The sequence below is a fragment of the Nycticebus coucang genome, chromosome 15 (assembly GCF_027406575.1).
Source record: "Nycticebus coucang isolate mNycCou1 chromosome 15, mNycCou1.pri, whole genome shotgun sequence".
Taxonomy (NCBI): domain Eukaryota; kingdom Metazoa; phylum Chordata; class Mammalia; order Primates; family Lorisidae; genus Nycticebus; species Nycticebus coucang.
Window position 1 is genome coordinate 86,622,208 of NC_069794.1, and position 18,306 is coordinate 86,640,513.

General features: G+C 35.5%; 1 protein-coding gene and 1 non-coding gene across 4 annotated transcripts in view; one reads left to right on the forward strand and one right to left on the reverse strand.

Annotated features, from left to right (window-relative positions):
- Window positions 1-18,306, forward strand: part of NBEA (neurobeachin) — a 754,735-nt gene that overhangs the window by 350,994 nt on the left and 385,435 nt on the right. For all 3 annotated transcript variants that reach the window (XM_053563534.1, XM_053563535.1, XM_053563536.1), the window contains one exon: window positions 6,154-6,218. In XM_053563534.1, coding sequence (XP_053419509.1) covers window positions 6,154-6,218 — 65 coding nt within the window. The remainder of the gene's footprint in view (window positions 1-6,153; window positions 6,219-18,306) is intronic.
- Window positions 11,065-11,171, reverse strand: LOC128567033 (U6 spliceosomal RNA). The gene has a single exon (XR_008374708.1). It is a non-coding gene; the product is annotated as a U6 spliceosomal RNA (small nuclear RNA).

Genomic DNA, 18,306 nt, shown 5'->3' on the forward strand with positions numbered 1-18,306 from the left:
CATTCAACATAGTATATAGAAAATGCTTTCTTTAAAAATATCTCTTGTAAAGAAAGGAATTTTAAATACTTTTCATATGTATTTTCACTAGTTTATGTTTTGCATACATTGAAAAAATTACTCCTTTTTTCCATTCTACATAGTAATTTTTCATTTTAGTCCTGTGCTTATTAACATCTCCAACTTATTGCACAGAATTTATAAGCATGCCACTTAAAATGAAAATGTTAAGAAACTTTTTTAGTAGCAGTTAATGACAAGTTGACATTAAGGATGCAGGAAATATAAAATCATTTCTGTTGTTTTAGAAGACTTAAGATCTTGATTTACACTCCCATTTTTCCCTTGTAATATTTTTTATATTTGTAAAAATTTTAAGATGGATTGAATCTCTAAGGCCATCGCATGGGCTTGTTTTATTGTGCACAAAGAAGAGGGGATGAGAAGTGTACGTTGACCTGACATAGATGAAGGGAAACTGATGGGGAAGAAAAATTATGTTCTGTGTCTGAGGTTTCTCTACTAGGTCATCAAAACTACCATAAAGTGATTATGAAGAGAACATAGGGATTTCATCATCATCCTTCTGGAACTTATTTGTCTTCAAAGTGTTTAGTTTCAAAGGGTCTTTAACTCAAGATCCAGTTCCCTGAAAAAGTCCTTCATCTTGAGAAAGTTTTATACGTCCATGTAGAAGAGTTTTAAGAATTGTGACAAAACTATCTAAAGACTTGGCAGCTCTCTGCAGGCATTCGAACCCAAAGTTAAAAATGTTTCCCCATGAAGATAAAAATTTACTGCCTACAGTTAATTTACACCTTTTCATATGGTTGTTCATTTTTTTCAGTAGCAGAGTGAATGTATGTGTGTGTAGGTGTGTTTGCTCAAATGGCAAAATTATTTCTGGAATAACTCATAAGATAAGACTTTAAACTGTGCTTTTATCCCATCATTGCCAAGAGTTTGTCCTTATTGAAATGACAGTAAATAATTTTCATCCTCTTACCTGTTTTCTCATGTATCCATTTTCCTTATTTTAAGCATTTTCTCTAAATGCATATGTCAGGAGGAATTGTTGGAAGGCTAGCATGGGGAGAAATTGAAGTTCTCTTCCGTTGACACCTGTATCTCATTTTTTCACTCTCAAGGTAGATTCCCTCAGCACCCACAGCAAACAGATACTCTTTTCCTTCTCTGTGCTGTCTGCTTTTTTGGTCACAAAGTTTTGTACATCTCCCCTTTTAATATTTTATCTAATTCTTCCTTTCAAACACCTGGAATCAGTTAACACAAGTAATGTGCATTTAAGAAATACTTTTTGCAATTACAAACCAAATGAACATCTATGTAAAAGAATAAAATCATTGCTTAAACTACACACATTTTTACACATTATAATTAACACTTTTACAAAATACCATTTATGTGGAATGAAAGCTAAAAAAGACCTTTACCTTAGAAATGGCCTTAATTTAGGGTTATAGATACATTAATTATGTTCTAATTATGATGCAGTAGTATACTATTTCACAAATAAGTAGGAAGCTGAAATATTTGAACAATTAGGAAAATAATGCACATCACTTCTTCACAACTAAACTACTCCAGGCTGGCAAGCCAGGTACCGTGAGGTCTCTCTGTGCACAGTCTCGTGGAGAAAGAAAGGTTAGCTGAGGCTGTGGCTCTGCAGCACTGGCTTCCCACTAAAATCACTTGGGAGCTTTGAAATAGTCCTGATGCCTGGGCCCTCTCCTTAGAGATTATCCTGATATAATTCGTATTTTAACAGCTCTCCTGTTAATTTTTTTGTTTTGCAGCCAGGTTTGTGAACCACATATTTAAGTGATACCGTAGATTGGGAGCATTAAATACAGTTCAACAACAAAAATAGCACTGAATATATAGAGTATGCCACACACCCCACTTGCTACTTTGGAGGTGCACATAATTAAATAAAATAAGATTTTTGTTTTTGTTTTTCTCCTTGCCAACTGCAGATTTAGGGGAAGAGCTCTTTCTCCTATTAAGGAGTTTATCATCTAGTGAGAAGACATATGAGTAAATAGGTCCCTACAAAATATAAATAATTCTATTTCAGAAGCAATGTTCTTTGATAAAAATAATACTAAGTGATAAGAAAGTAAAGATCTAAAATTTATGTTTAAGTTACTGTTTCATTTACATGCTTTAAGAAGTGTTCGTCCGCCAGCCGGGCTCTTGGTGCAGTCTTGCTCTTTTCCACATAATTCAGGTCTGCGAACTCACCCAGAGCTCGAGGTGCCCGAAGGAGAAAGCGCCTTATGTTATACTTTTCTTCTAGGATACTTTTTCCTTCTTGTTCCACTTTTTTTTTTTTTTTACACTTACATATTTTTGTTTACTACCCAATACTGTGAACTGTTTCTTTACCTAGGATATAAATGATGGGACTTTTCTATTAAACATGCTCAAAAAATTGATGATCTCTTCTGCTTTACAGCTGTCATTGAGAAATCACGAAGGGGGAAACGCACTTTGCCTTATGAAGGATGTTTCATGTCTCTTTTCTTTCCCTTATTTAATATTTTTAAAGAGTGGATAAAAGAAATAAACTCGTGTTTTCTTCAATGCCCAAAACAGTGAGAGCCCACAATAAGTGTCTTATGCTAAATCCCAGAAAATAGCTGATAAAAACTGTTTAAAATATTTTGTTTCAGTGCGGTTTGTATGGCTTAAATCCTTACTTCCCCAACCGTTCTCCTGAAGCAGGCCCTGGTCTCAGTGGGGGCAAGTTGGAAGAGTGACACATTGTAAAGCAGGCCACCCATTATTATCACAAACTCCCTTTGCTTTTAGGCTTTAAAATTCACATTTTGCTATGACATGCTTACATTATTTAAACCTTTTTACATTAAGGGACTTGAGTTTTATTGCTTTGTTTTGTTTGTTGTTTTTGTCTCAAACTCTGCAGGGATGAACATGTAGTGTATATCCTGAGTTCTAGTCTTTTCCCAGCCTGGGTCTTAATATCTCATACTGCAATTTAAAAAACAGAAATTTTAAACCCTCTTTCTTTAAAAAAGACAAATCGGTAACACTTTATTGACCTTACACATTGTTAATGGTTGTTAATGTCGTAATAGACATTGAGTTTGTAAAATTACGGAAAGTGATATTTCTATTTGATGAGAAATTTTGAAACATTCAAAAACTGAATTATACTCCTGTTAGCCTTGGGTGGAATCCCCTTTAGCCATTACTTTGATCAGGGCCTGCAAAACTGCCCTTATGCTCCAAGCCGTATCACGTCAGTGCATAACCCAGTAACGTGTGTGACAGAAAAGAAAATATTCATGTTTGACAAGTAAATCATTAATCTATAAAAGAGGCACTAGGGTATATAATATTTTTTTAAAATTGTATCTAAGTATTCCTTTGTTTTCCATCCAGTGTTACTAAGCTTCTAGAATTAAACTCTTCTTGCCTTAATGCGTAGTAGCCACATTGCCTCTCTCGTGTCAGTCCACTGTTTCTTGAATACTTGTCTTCCTCTTTGTTGATTTCTTCCCTTGTAGTGATGTGTAGGGTTGGTCATGTGAATTTGATTCTTTCTCTCCTTCTGACCACTGGTAGGTGTGCGTTGCTCTCTTCTAGTGAGCTGGGGATTAGTCACGTGACCTTATCTGGCCAGAGTGAAGGTGACCAAAAGTGCCATGTGTTATTTTTGGGCAGAGGCCACAAGAGCCAATGGCCAGTGCCATGCTTGAACGTTGTCCCTTTCCCTCCATCCTGACTGCCAGCAGTGTTCCAGACAGTGGCTGTGTGGGCATTCTGACTATGGAGTGAGATCAGTGACAACATAGAGCAGAGCACGGGCAGTGGACCCAGGACTTGAGCTGGAAATGAACCTTTGTTTCTTAAGCCCCAGAGGTCTGAGTACTGTCACAGCATAATTGTGCCTCTTCTGTTTAATGTATTCCCTCATTTTGGCAGAGGACACCATGAGTCGGTGCTTGGATGAAAAATAGAGTCTTATAAATATCCAAAATTGTGATTGTTCTGTCCTCAAATTTTCCTGATGGTTTGTGTGCATGGTGTGTTCCGAGTATTATGCTCCTCATAATCTTAAAGGCATTGTTTTCTTCTGTCTTCCAGTTTTACTACTCTTTGTATAATTTTTTTTCCTGTGAGCCTTTTCCTTAACCATAGTGTTCCAAAGATTTATGATCATATGCTTTGCTGGGGATTTTATGGCATTTACAGTCTGACAATTAATATTTGTGAACTCATCCTAAAAGAAGTGCTACAGAGCTCATTGCTGAGCATCACTAAGGACACCTTCAAAGTACTCCCCTTGGGAAGTTGTCCACCAGTACCAGCACCTGGTCCACCCTTCAAAGCAATTTTGGAACTCCTTTCCTACAATGGCCTTCAGAGTTGTCATCATACAAAAATTGGAGAAGTCAGCTTGCGAACTCATTTTAGACGAAGTGCTTTGAGGGCACTCAGACTCGCATCAGCGCACACCTTCCCAACGGGAGAATTTCGGAGATGACTGTAGTGATACGTAGCAGTGAGGTATTTGCACTTTTTCTAGGATGAGTTTGGAACTTAGTGGTCCAGCCTCATACTTTTAATTCCTGGAAAAATAATTGAATATTTTTGATAATCTCTTGTTTTCCTTGGTCCTTACTCACTTTTTCTTTTTTTTTTTATTATTAAATCATAGCTGTGTACATTGATATGATCATGGGGCATCATTCACTAGCTTCACAGACTGTTTACCAAGTTTCACATGTACCCTTGTAAGATGCACCCCTGGTGTAATCCCACCAATCCCCCTCCCTATACCCACCTTCCCCTGCCCTCCCTTCCCTTTCCGCCTTCCCCCTATTCTTAGGTTATAACTGGGTTCACTTTTTCTACATTGCCCGTATAATGGATACTGACCTTTCAAAGGAAGGTCCCCTAGGTTTTGATAAATTTTTTTTTATCCTACTCTTCCATGTCAGCCCTTAAATTCAGACTCTCATCCAGTCTTGGCATCATTCTTGGTAATTCTCTTATTTTTTATTTCCCATTTGAAATGCTAATTTAGGGTACTATTGTCTCCTTTCTGGAAAGGCATATAAAACAATTTTCTACTATTGCATTTATTCTTAACTAAGAAATTAGTGTTTTAGAAGAATAAGTTGTCATTGTTGAGCGAGAGCATGCCTGTGCACACGCACGCTCTCATGTGCTCTCTCTCTCTTTCTCTCTCTCACTGAAATAACTTGGCTCTGCAGCACCAAAAAACAAAGCAGAACAAAAAAATAGTATTTATTTATAGAACTATTGGCAGGATTATAATTTTCAATACAAAAAAACTGCTATTTATGTGCTACATTTTTTAAAAAGTTGAAATAAGTAGAATAAACCAAATATTAAAAAAATCACATTCTACGTATGCCATAGGAAAAGCATAAAATAAGCAATATGCTTTTCTAATTCAAAATACAGTATGCCAGTCACTTGTGTTCATAATGATAACCCTGACCGCTAGAACTTCTAGATTCATAAATAGACTCTAATCTAAATTAGCAAAAAGAATTACACAGTTATCTAAATATTGCATATTTAGCTATAGGTTTACTATTAAGCATTTTTTTTAATTTCAAAAAAATACTTGTAACTTTTTTCTATGTAGATTTCAGTAATTTGGAATGTACATGTAACTAGAGCATTTCACCTCCAAGTCACATGTAAATGCGTTGTTTATATTTCTAGTTTTTATTTTACAATCTCAATGGAAAATCTCTTATATTAGGACCTAAAGTTTTCTATCCCAACTATTTCTAGCCCTCATATAGTCACATTAGATCTCTTTTGGTCATTTGGTCTTTTTTGGAAGGAAGCTTTGTGTTAAGAATACCCTGTGCCTGGAGTCTCACCTTCCATCAGTCTGTATCAGGCCTGAAATTTTCTTGTAATACAAAAGCACCATGTAAGTGATACATGGATGCTTTTTAAAAATTTGATTTCTTACAAAACAACATTTGTTTAAAAAATTTTTAAAGACATTTGGAAGTAATACAATGTGGAAGTAACTAACATCTAATGTGATCCTTAAATCACATGTACTTTCATGTCTGTGTTCATTTTTCTTACATTTGGTTTGGTTTCTCCTTTTAGGAATGGCAAAATTCTATTCAGAAGAATGCAGGACTGGCATTTATTGAACTCATCAATGAAGGAAGGTAATTAATTTTACAATTTTTGGGCAACTAGTCAGTATATATTTTATTCCACTGGGCAACTGTTCTTTGCTGCCATCTGTTCAGAAGAAGAAATATCTTTTAGTTAAATAATTTATCACAAAGGTATTTAAACTTGAAATTAACAAAATTAAAATGTTAAACTTTTTTTTATAAAAGGCATGTATGAAGTAAAGGCACAAACTTTATAAGGTTTTTGTGAGATTTGAGCCATATCTTACTGAGTAGTAAAGTTGTTTTACACAGATCGAATGAACCCAATCTGCAGTCCCATCTGCCATGCCATCTGTTTTCAGAGCCATGTTCAGTGTTTACTCCCTCAGCCTCTCATCAGTTCACATGAAATAATTTTATCTGAACATGTCACACGTTCATTATCCAACTGAAAATGTCAAGGATTTTTATATTTGTTATAGGAAGTATAACAGTCTTGGTTAGGAATTTATGTATACCATTGTTAAAACAGTATTATGTTTGAATCCACTGTTAGATTTGTCTTTTTGTGGTAAATACTTGTTAATGGTGATTTTTGTATGCTTTATTGTCAATGGACATATTAAGATACATGTTAACTTGTCACCATTTGACGTCTATAATTTCTGTGAGCCCAAGACCCGCATCCTTCACAACTTGAATTTCTTGTATGATACAGCATATTCTTTGGAAAATAATCACTGAGTATTTGAAATAACCTATTTTTTTCATATTTGAAGCCAGCTTTCCTTAGATTAACAAAGAAATAACGTTATTGTATATAAGTTATCTTTTCCAAGGAGGTTATAAAAAAATATTCTTTGAAAATGGGTTTATGTAGAGTATAGAAACTCAATTTTCAAAAAAATTAATTTAAATCTTATTTAGTGTTACTCATTTCTTTTCCATCATTACATTATATTCTGAGAAATAATCTCTGTTTCTATAGCAATGACTCTTAATATGTATTTCTCATTTTGATATTCTGTGACCTAGTCACTTTTAGTCATAATAATACAAGTCTAAAATTTAAAATAAGCTTTGCATTTAGTGCAATACAAAAGATGCTGGAAGATACTAATTTTCTTTTATAGCACAAATAGTATTTTTCATAACAGGACTCACTGTTTCTTATAAAATTTCATTTCAGTAAGAATTGATAATAATTATTATACATTTTCAAGTGATAAAAAAGACAGATTTTCCAAGTTTTATTATTATTGTCATGTCACTTTCAGAAATAACTTTCAATTCACATATGTTCTAATTGTACTTACTTCAACTATTTAAAAAAAAGGTTAGTTGGTTTTACTAAAGTAGATCTTACCGTTAGTAATTTTCCTGACAAAGCATTGAACCTCCAAAGCATAAATTGGGATTTATAGTTATTGGATTAGAAAAAGGGGGTATGAAAATTTGGTAATATCAGGTTTTAAGCCTCTGGTATGGTTTTATTGTTCAGTGATAGAGTTTGGGATTTGTTTCATATTTGTAAAAGGAGTTGGAAATAGAGAAAGAAGTTATAATTTTTTTTTTTTTTTTTTTTTGGTTTTTGGCCAGGGCTAGGTTTGAACCCACCACCTCTGGCATATGGGAACAGCGCCCTACTCCTTGGGCCACAGGCGCCACCCAGAAGTTATAATTTTTTTAAATTTAATCTATCAAAATCTCCAAAGTACTTTCTATAGGGTTATTTTTGCCATCTGGAATCTGTGTTTCCTCTCTTATAGCAATTGTTTCTCTAAATAAAAAAATGACTTTGGAGTAAGAATTCACTATGAACATACAAGAGCAAATAATATATGTAGGAGTTCTGAAAACGTCTGTGCAGCACTCACTGCATAACAAATGCTATTATAAAAGGGAAGTGGATGAGATGCACGTAGTTCTGAAGTTTGGGGGAAATTATCACACGTCAGACAAGCCTATATGATAATACAAGGCTGCCATGAAAAGGTGATAAAGACACTGATGTGCTCATACAGCCGAGTGACCATCTAGCCTGGAGGGATACATTCCACCAGGTTGCAGGTCATCAGGGTTTTCAGAAAGTGTACCTACCTAAAGGGAATGACATTTTAGAGATGACCAAGAGATAGCCAGGTGGAAAAAAAAGAGAGGGATAAAGTTCTGGACAGAGGAAATTCTATGGTAAAGGGAAGCAAAAGATAGGTGTCGCAATAGGAAGGTATGTTACTGGGAAGCTATTTTCATTCAGCAGCTATTTAAGTGCATACTGTGTGCCAGCCACAGAGGGCAAGGATCACAGGCAAAAGTCATGCCAAGACGAGGTTATAAGCCACACTAAGGGTGCTGGGGAGTAGTCGAAAAGGTTTCAGCATAGCCTGCAGTGCTGTGAACAAGGATACTGAGATTTCAGGAATTATGTATAAGAAGATGGTGTCATGAATTAATAGTAGCTGTGAGGATGGAAGAAGTGAACAAATTTGAAGTGTCTTTTAGAAATTAAGTCAGTAGGACTGCTGATAGGTTGAAAGGAAGAGAGGAAAGAAGGAATCAAGGATAATTTGATTTCCAACTTTCCTAACAAGATGGCTTATAGTGTGAGTGTAGTTCACTTAGCTATAACCATGCAGAGGAGGGCACTGACTGAATGAGAGAGTTTTTCATTTTGGGCTATACCGAACTTGTAGCACCTGTGAAAATCCAAGAGAAGATGTTAAATAGGTTTCTGGGCACTTGAGTATTAAGGTCTCCAAAGAGTGAGCTGGAATGGAGATTTAGATCTAGGAGTCTCCAGCTTTATGTGCTTGAAGTAAGAAAGAATACGGATGTGCTGCCCAGGGCGAGTGTGTAGAGTGAGTGGGAACCGGGGCCACGCCTTGACTGCTGTTTCTGCTGGGGATCCTTTTCCTCTACATCTTCCGCTGACTGGCTGTGTCTCATCTTCAGCAATCAGCTCAAATGTCACCCTGTCACAGAGGCTCCTCTGACCATCTTATTGAGTTATCACCCCCATAACGCAGCCTACAACACGACAGTGTTTTAACATTTAATAATAAATGTCATCTCAACTGAGCTGCTCTGGCCGCTTGTTTACGTGTGTGTGTGTGTGTGTGTGTCTGTCTGTCTGTCCCCACCCTGAAAAGGGCTTTCCTTAATATCTTATGTCCTTTTCATTGTCTTATTTGCTGCTCTATCCCAGTGGGGTGGAATAGTTCCTGGCATGTAGTTAGTAATTACAAATATGTATCAAAGGAATGAAGAGAAGAATGGTAAGTAGAATGTTTGAGGAAGAATGAATGGTCAACAAGAGGGACCACTGGGTGCAGTCACAAGAAGGTCATGGTGATCTCGTCCAAACTTACTGTGGTGAGAACCTGTGTGCTAAAGATGTTGCACGTAGAGCTGGCCCCGCCTGGTCAGAGTTCTCAGCCTAGTGGGGGCAACAGTCCCAAACTAAGTAATTATAGGTGGAATGAGTGTGCCAAAGGGGGTGGGGCATTTTTAGAAAGAAAAACCTGAGTATTTTTAAATGCTGGTGGAAAGAAGCAGTGTTGTGGGAGGGTAAGTGCAGCATGGATGGAGTGACGGGCCCTCGGGTGAAGATGGGCCTTTTGTGGTGCAGCTCTAAGCTGGTGGCAGGATCAGAGGAATTCTCACGTGATGCCTTCTGTTTTATCTGTGAAACTACAAGGAGGGCAATTTACTGAGAATGGAAATTGGGCAAGGTGCATGTCATATTTGAGAAGAGTGGAGAATAATGTGGAGAATACTGAAAACATCCATTGTAGAAAAACAGAAGAAAGGAAAGACTAAGTGGACTTCAGGGGCTTGCTGGATGGTTTGGGAAGCCAGTTGAGGTTGCTGTCTTGATGGCATAATGTTTTGCTGAGCACCTTCAGTAAAAAGATGATAGGCATTTGCTTTAAATGTCTAAAATATTCTCTTAGATTAGTGAAAATATCTCTTCAGTGTACCGACTCCTCCCCCACTCCATCCCCACCTTGATTAGATGGCTTTGTCTGGCCTCCTCGCACATCCATTTACCCCGGCTTCAGTTTCCTATACCATGGTTTCAGTGCTTGTTTATCTGTCAGGCATTTTTAATGGCTATTTATACAGTGCCTAATATAATACTCAGCATATTTATTTTAATAGGGTGTGAAATTGGTGGGATCTCACCTAATGTGCACAATGTTTGAGGGTGTTCAGCATGTCCCCTGGGTGAAGGGCTCAACTAGAACTTGAATTTTACCTTAGAAGTGAAAACAATGTAACCTAAACATTTGTACTCTCATATTAATTTGAAATTAAAAAAAATTATCTATACTCCCACTGAAAAATGCTTAAACTCTGTGCAAATAATATAATCTTCACCTGACATTTTTTTTCACATCTATAGAATATTGTAGCATTTTCCTTGCCCAATTTCTGTGAAGGTTCAAAACATCTTTTGTTCCTGCTGTAATATAGGTGCTTAAACAGTGGGAGCATTTGTTTTTGTTACTACTTACAGTACATATTTGGGCTTTTGCTTACCGGTACACTTTGTTTAGGTCATTTCTTTTTCTTTTTTTTTTTTTTTTATTGTTAAATCATAGCTGTGTACGTTAGTGCAATCGCCTGTACCCATTCTAAGATGCACCATAGATGTGGCTCCACCCATTACCCTCCCTCCACCAAAACCTCCCCACTTTCAATCTAGCTTTTTCTCTTTCACAAATTCAAACTGTGATTTCTGGTTCACAGAGTGTCATATTTTGATTGTTGGCATGTGGTTATACTATAGGCACAGGCCACGATTTGTTAATGCTGATCATTTGTAAAGCACAAATTAAGATACTTTACACAAGCTTTTATCCCATTTGTGTGGATGTGTAGCTTTAAAAAAAAAAAAATGGAATGCTTCACGAATTTGCATGTCATCCTTGTGCAGGGGCCATGCTAATCTTCTCTGTATCATTCCAATTTTAGTGTATGTGCTGTGGAAGCGAGCCCTGGACGTGTAGCTTTTAAAAACTTTTTTCAACTTCTCTAAAATGAAACTTTAAAAAAACTCCTCTTTCTCTTGGTTATTAGAATATCAGTCTTTAATTTGTCCTTATGGGAATGAAAATAAAAATCTTCAAGCGAAAATTGTTATAAACGTTTATCCTACTTAACAGCTACACTTATAAATACAGTTCATCAATCATAGCTGGAGAAAGCAATTGTGCAGTTGTCTACAATTAGCAGGACAAAAACAGTTGATGAATGTGCAGCTGATTTAAAGTACTCCCCCGGACAGGCTGAAATTATAAACTGGATCATTTAAAGAAATCTAACAAAGGATCTTTATAATTAAAACAAAGCAGAGTTAATGAGATGTAAAATTGCCTATAATATCTTGGTAATAATATTAGAATTTGAATTATTAAGATATGAATTGAAGATTAAGGCAAATAAAGACTTTTTTTAATTATGGACTTTGATCTTTTGAAATAAATTAACATTTCTCTAAAATAAACCTTTATCACTTTTAAAAGAATACAGAATTTAATTATTGAACAGTCACTGTAAAAAGCCATAATGTGTTCATATTTAACACTGAATTTAACCTAAGGTTTATAAGATTCTGATTTTTGGTTTTTTCTTTAGAATGGGGGAAATATATCACTTATGTTTCTTAGGTTTTTAAGATGAGAAGCATATTGCATTCTAATATAATTCTTTAGAGATTTTGGCCCCAACTTGAATGTATTCATTAATTTAACAAATACTATTTAATATTTAAAATCAACTGAGTATGTTTCTCCTATGACTCACATTTGGAAAAAAGTCATATTTCTTTTAAAAAGTAACTTCCAAAGCTGTTTAAGATAAGAAACATCTATTTGCTTGCTTGTTGTTTTCTTTGAGAAGTGATTACATTCTGTTGCCTAGGTTTGAGTGCCCTGATGTCATCACATAGCCCTGCGGTCTCAGACTCTGGGTTTGAGTGCCCTGATGTCATCACATAGCTCTGTGGTCTCAGACTCTGGGTTTGAGTGCCCTGATGTCATCACATAGAACTGCGGTCTCAGACTCTGGAACCTGAACAAGCCACCTGCCTCAGCCTCCCAAGTAGCTGGGCTAATTTACAGAGTGTTTTGGAGAGACAGGTCTGGTTATGCCAAGGCTGGTCTTGAACTCCTGTTGACACTCTGTTTTAATTTTGATCTAAGAATCTCTGGAAGATCTTGAAAAACAAAAGTTCCTCCTCCATATTTTTTCACGTGAAGCCTGAGCTATCCTTTTTTTTTTTTTTTACTGTTTCATTTTATACATATATAAGTTATTAAGCACAATGAGTCTTAGAAACAAATGAGGTAAAACAAACGTGCTTTTGCAGAGCTATTTGTGCAGATCTGAAACAGTATTTCTAATTAATTTATACACATAACCTTAAAATTTGATGATAAATATCTAATGTTATTTATCTGAATTTTATTTATCTAAAATGATATTTATCAAAAACTAAAATAAACAAGTCTCAATTAATGATTAGATTTCAAGTAATAGAAATATATTTCAAAATTTAGGGATTATATATTTTATTTGAATTACATTTTTAACCTTATTTGGAATATATCTGCATATGCATGTGGACTAAGATTGCTTTTTCTTCTGATAACAATCTTATTTAAAATTTTTTAAATTTGGGCAGCACCTGTAGCTCAGTGGGTAGGATGCCGACTGCATACACTGAGGCTGGCAGGTTTGAACCCAGCCTGGGCCAGCTAAACAACAGTGACAATTGCAACAACAACAAAAGTAGCCAGTCATTTTGGCGGGTGCCTGTAGTCTCTGCTGCTCAGGAGGCTGAGGCAAGAGAATCACTTAAGCCTAAGAGTTTGAGGTTGCTGTGAGCTGTAATGCCATGGCACTCTACCCAGGGCAACAGTTGAAACCCTGTCTCAAAAAAAAAAAAAAAAAATTAATTTATACAGATTTAGGGGTTACAAATGCAGTTTTGTTACATGGATGTTTTCTAGTTTGGTAAAGTCTAGGCTTTCAGTTTACCCATCAGCTGAATAGTGTACATTGTACTCAATAGGTAATTTCTTATCCCCAACCCTCCTGCCAAGCCCCCCCCATTTGGGAGTCACCAATGTGTGTCATCCCACTCTGTGTGTCCACGTGCACCCATTGTTTAGCTCCCACTTAGAACAGGTGGTAAGTGACTTTCTGTTTCTGAGTTATTTCACTTAGGATAATAGTCTGGGGTTTCATCCAAGTTATTGCAAAGGAGATTATTTCCTTCTGATTTTATGGCTGAATAGTGTTCCATATACTGCACTATATATAGAGAGAGAGAAATATAGGCATACGTGTCTGTCTATATACAGTAGGTATGTATCTATCTCTGTATGTTATACACTCCTAAAAAATCAAGCAATTCAAAATTATAAAGGAAAAAAGAAGCTCTATTTTCTACAAATAACCACCTCTTACAATTAACCAAGTGAGCTACCTCCCAGTATTTCTCTGATTGTCTTATGCTAACTTTTTAATAACTGGATAAATAGACGAACTTCTCAGAGTGATGAGGTTCTGTTTGTTGGGAGCAGTGGGCTGGGGAGGAGTCTCAAGGAGGTGAGGATATTAGCTGGTCCTACAGGATAGCTCTGTGTGTATATAAATAACCACATTTTCTTTATCTCTGTTTGGTCATCTGTTGATAGACACTTAGGTTGATTCTGTGATTTTTCTATAGTGAATGGTACTGCAGTAACCATACAAATAAATGCAGTATTTTATATACTGATTTGAATTCCTTTGGGAGATAACCAGTAGTGGGATTCCTAAATTGAATGGTATTTCAACTCTCCATACTGATTTCCATAAGGTTATACTAATTTACATTCTCACAAATAGTATGTAAGCATTCCTTTTTCCTTCTGAAAATAATTTTAAATATACTTTCCTCCTGAGTACCATTATTTTGTCTTTGATGTGAGTTAAGCTGTATTTCATAAAACACTCATAATTAGTTATATTAAAATGCATGCCATAAAAAGCTAATCAATTAAAAGGGTGCAGTATTTCGATTTCTGTGCCATATTTGACTATTTCTTATTTTTTAGAGATACGTTTTTTGTTTGTTCTTGGCTTATTCATTGCAGATAACAACCAGCCAAGATTTGGATAAGCTATGTCTCTATAAAAACTTCTTATTTAGGTTCTATACTATTCTGTTACATGAGATCAACTTGGCAAAAGAGAATTGTCGAGCTGGTGTTTGCATTCGTGGTGGGTAGACGTAGGCAGAAGTGAACCAGCAGGTGATGGGAGGGGCTACCCTAACATGAAGGTGGTGTCGTCATGTGTACACGGCTAGTCAAGTACACACTGAAGGTGGGAAATGAAGGGACAGAAGGAGCAGACCAGACAAAACAGAAAAAGTCTGTGCCATAGATTTTAGTCTACGTGAGGTTCCAGAACTCTTCCTAGGGTACGTGGGCCATTAGAACATTGAGCTACCGACTGACTTAGTTTACTTGTTGATATCATGAGAACACATGGACAATTTATATGCCTCATTTGCTGTTGTACAGATCAACAATTTAGAAAACCAGAATACTACTTTTATAACATGATTCTCATCAAAAGTTACAGTCCCAGTTGGGCAAGGATTAAGAAAAAGTTATTGTTTTTTAATTAAAGGTAACATAATATATGGACAAATATTACAGAAGTTATTAACACGTGCTAATTATAATATATATGGAAAAACGAAATGAATAAATACTTACAAAACACTACGTGGTTAGTATTAGCAGGATTTAAGTTCATCTCAAAGTAACTTATAATTAAGAAGTTAGAATTTACATGCGGAAAAAAATTATCAACAGTTCAAAAATATCATAAGCAGAATTTGACTAAATGTAAAATAAATTATACAAAAATTTCAATGACTTTTAAAAAAAGACCCCTTCCAGCGGACGGTAATGATTGCAGAAAACTTCACTTAGGAGACGGTAACTAAACAAGCCTGGGTAGGCCTGGCTTGTGTGTGTGAAAATTAAAATTTCAAATAACAGAAACTACCTTTATGGTCTTTATTATCTATTAAAATAAATATGAATATAATTTTATTTGTAAACATCATAATCTGTCTATGGCCTTTATATTATTTAAATAGAGTTAATGTTTTCCTGGCTTTTAAGTGCTATCTAGTCATTTACTTAATTCTTCTTCTTTTACTTAATTTACTTAATTATTTTACTTAATTCTTTTTTTCTTGCAGTTTTTGGCTGAGGCCAGGTTTGAATCCACCACCTCTGGTATATGGGGCCAGCACCCTACTCCTTTGAGCCACAGGCACCGCCCTCTTTTACTTAATTCTTAACATGACTTACTTTTATAACACTCACTTAATTCTTAGTGTGACTAACTTGTATAACACTTAACCTCTATATCATTAAGGACTATAGAACTGTCATACTTTATTTTTTTTTTTTTTTGAGACAGAATCTCACTCCTGCCCCAGGCTGGAGTGCCATGGCCTCAGCCCCGCTCATAGCAATTGCAAACTTATGGGCTCAAGCGATCCTTTTACCTCAGCCTCCTGGGTAGCTGGAACTGTAGGTGCCTACCACAGGCTCAGCTAATTTTTTTTTTTTTTTTTTTAAGTAAAGATGAGATCTTCTTCTTTCTCAGGCTGATCTCAAACTCCTGACCTCAAACAGTCCACCTGCCTGGGCCTCCCTGAGTGCTAGGATTACAGGCATGAGCCACCACACCTAGTGCATTAACTTAATTCTTAACATGACTTACTTTTATAACACTTGTCTCTATATCATAAAAGACTATAAAATTGTCATACTTTTTTTTTTTTTAATGGAGACAAGAGACAGGGTTCTCACTTTGTTGTCCTTTGTAGAGTGCCATAGGGTCACAGCTCACAGCAACCTCAAACTCTTGGGCTCAGCAATTCTCTTGCCTCAGCTCCCCAGTAGTTGGGACTACAGGTGCCAGCCACAGGCAGTCCTCCTGCCTCAGCCTCCCAGAGTGCTAGGATTACAGACCATTTTTTTTTCCTTTGTAAAAGAATAACTCATAACAAGAGCTTTACAACTATTATGCCAAAGTCTAAATTTTTATATTCATAGTATAATGTAAGAAAAAATGAACTTACCTTACTTAAGAGCAGGAATAATGTCAAAAATATTTAAATATTTCTACTGAACATTAAAAAGAAATAATAATAATTATCCTCAGAGTCTTCCAGTAATATAAGAGGAGATAATACTTTACAACTCATCTTATAAGACCTCATAACCTTGATACCAACACCAGAAAAAGGCATTACAAGAAATGAAATAATGGAGCAATGTCCATCATAAAATGAGTGCAATAATTTTAAAGAAGGCTTTGCAAATCAAGTCCAGTGATATATGAAGAGGATTATATCATGAGCAAGAGGTGCATTCAAAAATATTAACATATTTATCAATGGAACACCCCGTGTCAGCAAACTGCAGAAGAGAAAAAGTACTGCCACCTTAACACCTTCAGGAAAAGTAGGATAAGTTGCATCTACAAAAAAATGTATGGCTAACATCTTAATTAATGGTAAAAGATAAATGCTTTCCCAATGGATCAAAAACAAGCCCAGAATGTTCTCATTCACTATTTGTATTAAACATTTGGATGTTTTAACCAGTTCAGTTAGGCAAGTGGAAAATCCTAATATGGCTGGAAAAATGTACCAAAACTAATAAGTGAATTTAGCAGAGTCACTGGTCAGAAGACCAAAGTTCAAAATCAATTATAGTAATGTGTTTAATATATATGAAATATTAGAGATTGAAATTAAAAAATAAAATAAATAATAGTATCTAAAACATAAAATACATAGGAATATATTTTAAGATATACAAAAGCCTTGTATGTTGAAAGCTATAAAATATTTCTGCTAAAAAAATTGAAGATAAAGAAATTTGCAGATATACTGTGTGCATGGATTTGAAGATACAGTATGGTTAAAGTGTTAGTACTCCACAAACGATAAACTCAACATGAACCTAATCAAAGTTGAAGCAAGCTTTTGAGTTTCTTTGGTAAAGATTAGCAAGGTGATTTTAAAATTTCTGTGAAAATACAAAGCCCAAACAAGATGAAAAAGAGCAAATTTGGAGGATTTATATAAACTACTTAGTTTTGAGACTTTTCTAAAGCTACAATAATCAAGACAGCATATTATTGGTGTAAAAATAGATATATCGATGGAAAGTAAGAAAGAACTCAGATCTTACAACTCAGTGATTAAAAGACAAACTACCCAAGGCTTGACACCCTTTGCTCAGTGGTTAGGGCTCAGCCACATACGTTGGGGCTGGCCAGATAGAATCCAGCCTGGGCCTGCTAAATAACAACAACAACAAAAGTAGCCGGGCATTGTGGTGGGCACCTGTAGTCCCAGCTACTTGGGATGCTGAGGCAAGAGAATCACTTAAGCCCAAAAGTTTGAGTTTGCTGTAGCTGTAATACCACAGCACTCTACCGAGGGCAACATAATAAGACTCTGTCTCAAAAAAAAAAAAAAAAAAAAAAAAAAAACTACCCAAGTTTACAAAAACTTTGAAGAGATACTGAACCAAAGAAGACATACAATTGGCCAATCACCACAAGAAAAGATGTATCATGTCATTATTCATTTGACAAATTCAACTTTAATCCACTACACACCTTTTATTATATGTTGCTGTCTACGAAAATTTTGAGATAGACCATGTTATGGTCCATTATTTCACTTCCAAGAAACACGGTCAACAGCGTCTTTTATGATTCACCTGTACAAGTTTCAACATTTTGTTTGCATGGATTTTATGTTTCTTGATTCTTCTGTGTCTCAAAAATTCTTTTAATTATCCAAATAAGGGACTTATTTTAAGCCACTATTAAAAGTGATGAGAAAATGAAATACTAATCTGTGAATTTTTTTTTTCGTCTAACAGAATTACTTAATTCCAGGACATTCTCATAAGAATTATTTAGATTAGAAAAAGGGGTGGTTTCCAACCAATGCTAATTCCCTCTCCTTACCCCATTTTCTGGTTTTAATGTCTCTCTCTTTTCCACATCAAATTCTTCCATATCAATCTTAAGC